The sequence below is a fragment of the Limulus polyphemus genome, unplaced genomic scaffold, assembly GCF_000517525.1.
Source record: "Limulus polyphemus unplaced genomic scaffold, Limulus_polyphemus-2.1.2 Scaffold6607, whole genome shotgun sequence".
In the NCBI taxonomy this organism is placed as follows: domain Eukaryota; kingdom Metazoa; phylum Arthropoda; class Merostomata; order Xiphosura; family Limulidae; genus Limulus; species Limulus polyphemus.
The window spans coordinates 3,202-5,701 of record NW_013672217.1 but is presented as its reverse complement, the minus strand read 5'-3'; the positions used below and the strand labels follow the sequence as shown (position 1 = coordinate 5,701).

The 2,500-nt window shown below is 32.9% G+C and overlaps 1 protein-coding gene across 1 annotated transcript in view; it reads right to left on the bottom strand.

Annotated features, from left to right (window-relative positions):
• The window catches only part of LOC106473901 (dystonin-like), a gene marked incomplete at both ends in the record, with an annotated part of 56,276 nt that overhangs the window by 50,982 nt on the left and 2,794 nt on the right, over positions 1 to 2,500 (bottom strand). The window contains 3 exons of the mRNA XM_022402306.1: positions 261 to 325; positions 783 to 933; positions 1,306 to 1,479. Of these exons, the coding sequence (XP_022258014.1) occupies positions 261 to 325; positions 783 to 933; positions 1,306 to 1,479 (390 nt within the window). The remainder of the gene's footprint in view (positions 1 to 260; positions 326 to 782; positions 934 to 1,305; positions 1,480 to 2,500) is intronic.

Sequence of the window (2,500 nt, the reverse complement as noted above, 5' to 3'; positions counted from 1 at the left end):
CTATATGCTGTATTACAAGAGTCTGGAATGAAAAATACCCTCTAATACACCTATATATTGTATTACAAGAGTCTGGAGTAAAAAAATACCCTCTAATACACGTATATGCTGTATTACAAGAGTCTGGAATGAAAAATACCCTCTAATACACCTATATATTGTATTACAAGAGTCTGGAGTAAAAAAATACCCTCTAATACACGTATATGCTGTATTACAAGAGTCTGGAATGAAAAATACCCTCTAATACACCTATATACTGTATTACAAGAGTCTGGAGTAAAAAAATACCCTCTAATACACGTATATGCTGTATTACAAGAGTCTGGAATGAAAAATACCCTCTAATACACCTATATACTGTACTACAAGAGTCTGGAATGAAAAATACCCTCTAATACACCTATATACTGTACTACAAAAGTCTGGAGTAAAAAATACCCTCTGATACACCTACATACTGTATTACAAGAGTCTGGAATGAAAAATATCCTCTAGTACTCCCAGCTATTGAATAACAGAAGTACAGTGTGAAAACTACGATCTGATATACCTAGGTAATGGCTGCTGAGAAAACACACTATTTACCGTGCCATTTTATGCAACTTGAAATAAGTACAAAAAATGATTTATATATTTAATAAAGTTGAGTACAAATGTTCCAAAAACATCTTTATATTTGTAAAAAAGAGAAACATTTATCACAAACGTTAAAAGTTTTTTTTTTTACTTATAACAATGAAATAGAGTAATTATCAGATTTTTCCTTAAGCCTTTTTTACCCTTATTAAGTGTTTCCCAGCGTCTCTTAAGTTGATCAAGTTCATCTTGAATGTCGATCTGGTCAGTGTCAGTCTTACTAATGAGGGTTTGTCCAAGGTTCTTAATATTGTCAAATTCTTGGCTGTGTTGTGACAAATCATTTTTGAATGCCTGAAAAAAATTCGTTTTATGATATGTGATAATCTCTGTGCTATAAAGATAGAAGGTATAATGATAACTACCAATGGTTCCTTACTGCTGTTCCACAAGACAGTTTGAAAAAAATAAAAATGTAACTAAAAAATATGTTAAAAAATTAATATTGCACGAAGCTGTCCATGAAATTGTTTGGATTGGAACCACTGATGCACACAATATCTTAACAACTTTCATACTACAAAATAAACAACAAAAATATGAGAAAATACATTAGCAAGTACAAGCCTATACTGGTTATGCAAAGTAGTTGTAATGAATAAACACGAACATGTTTACAAAAGGAAAAAGATAAAGAATGATTTACTCTCGGGAGTTTTCTCTTACCTGTATCTCTTTGATTTGTTTGTCTAGCTGGGCACGATGAAAACTGACTGGGGGCAGAGAAAGCAGCTTCAATTCACTCTGATCTAACCAAGGCAGGAAAACCTTGATCGAAGAATGAAACTTGAGGCTTGTGTCCACACATCTCTGGAGACGAGTGTTTCTGGAAGATTTACAACATATTAGTTATCTCTACAGATTCTTCAAACATGTCCAAAAATTTACTTCTAGAACTTCCTGAGTAAACATCATCAATTAAACTGCTGAACAAAATTACTGTTAGTGATCAAACAATCATTAATCAAAATTAAATTGTTGGTTGAAATTACTGGTAGCACATACAATGTACTGAACACCACTATTAGATATTACTGTTAGCACATACAATGTACTGAACACCACTATTAGATATTACTGTTAGCACATACAATGTACTGAACACCACTATTAGATATTACTTTTACTACATACGATGTACTGAACACCACTATTAGATATTACTGTTAGTACATACAATGTACTGAACACCACTATTAGATATTACTGTTAGTACATACAATGTACTGAACACCACTATTAGTATTACTGTTAGCACATACAATGTACTGAACACCACTATTAGATATTACTTTTACTACATACGATGTACTGAACACCACTATTAGATATTACTGTTACTACATACGATGTACTGAACACCACTATTAGATATTACTGTTAGCACATACAATGTACTGAACACCACTATTAGATATTACTGTTAGCACATACGATGTACTGAACACCACTATTAGATATTTACTGTTAGCACATACAATGTACTGAACACCACTATTAGATATAACTGTTAGCACATACAATGTACTGAACACCACTATTAGTGCACAACAGAATGATGATCACTAAACAAGAGTCAGACTGTTGACTGATGATCTATCAGACACAACAGAATGATGATCACTAAACAAGAGTCAGACTGTTGACTGATGATCTATCAGACACAACAGAATGATGATCACTAAACAAGAGTTAGACTGTTGACTGATGATCTATCAGACACAACAGAATGATGATCACTAAACAAGAGTCAGACTGTTGACTGATGATCTATCAGACACAACAGAATGATGATCACTAAACAAGAGTCAGACTGTTGACTGATGATCTATCAGACACAACAGAATGATGATCACTAAAC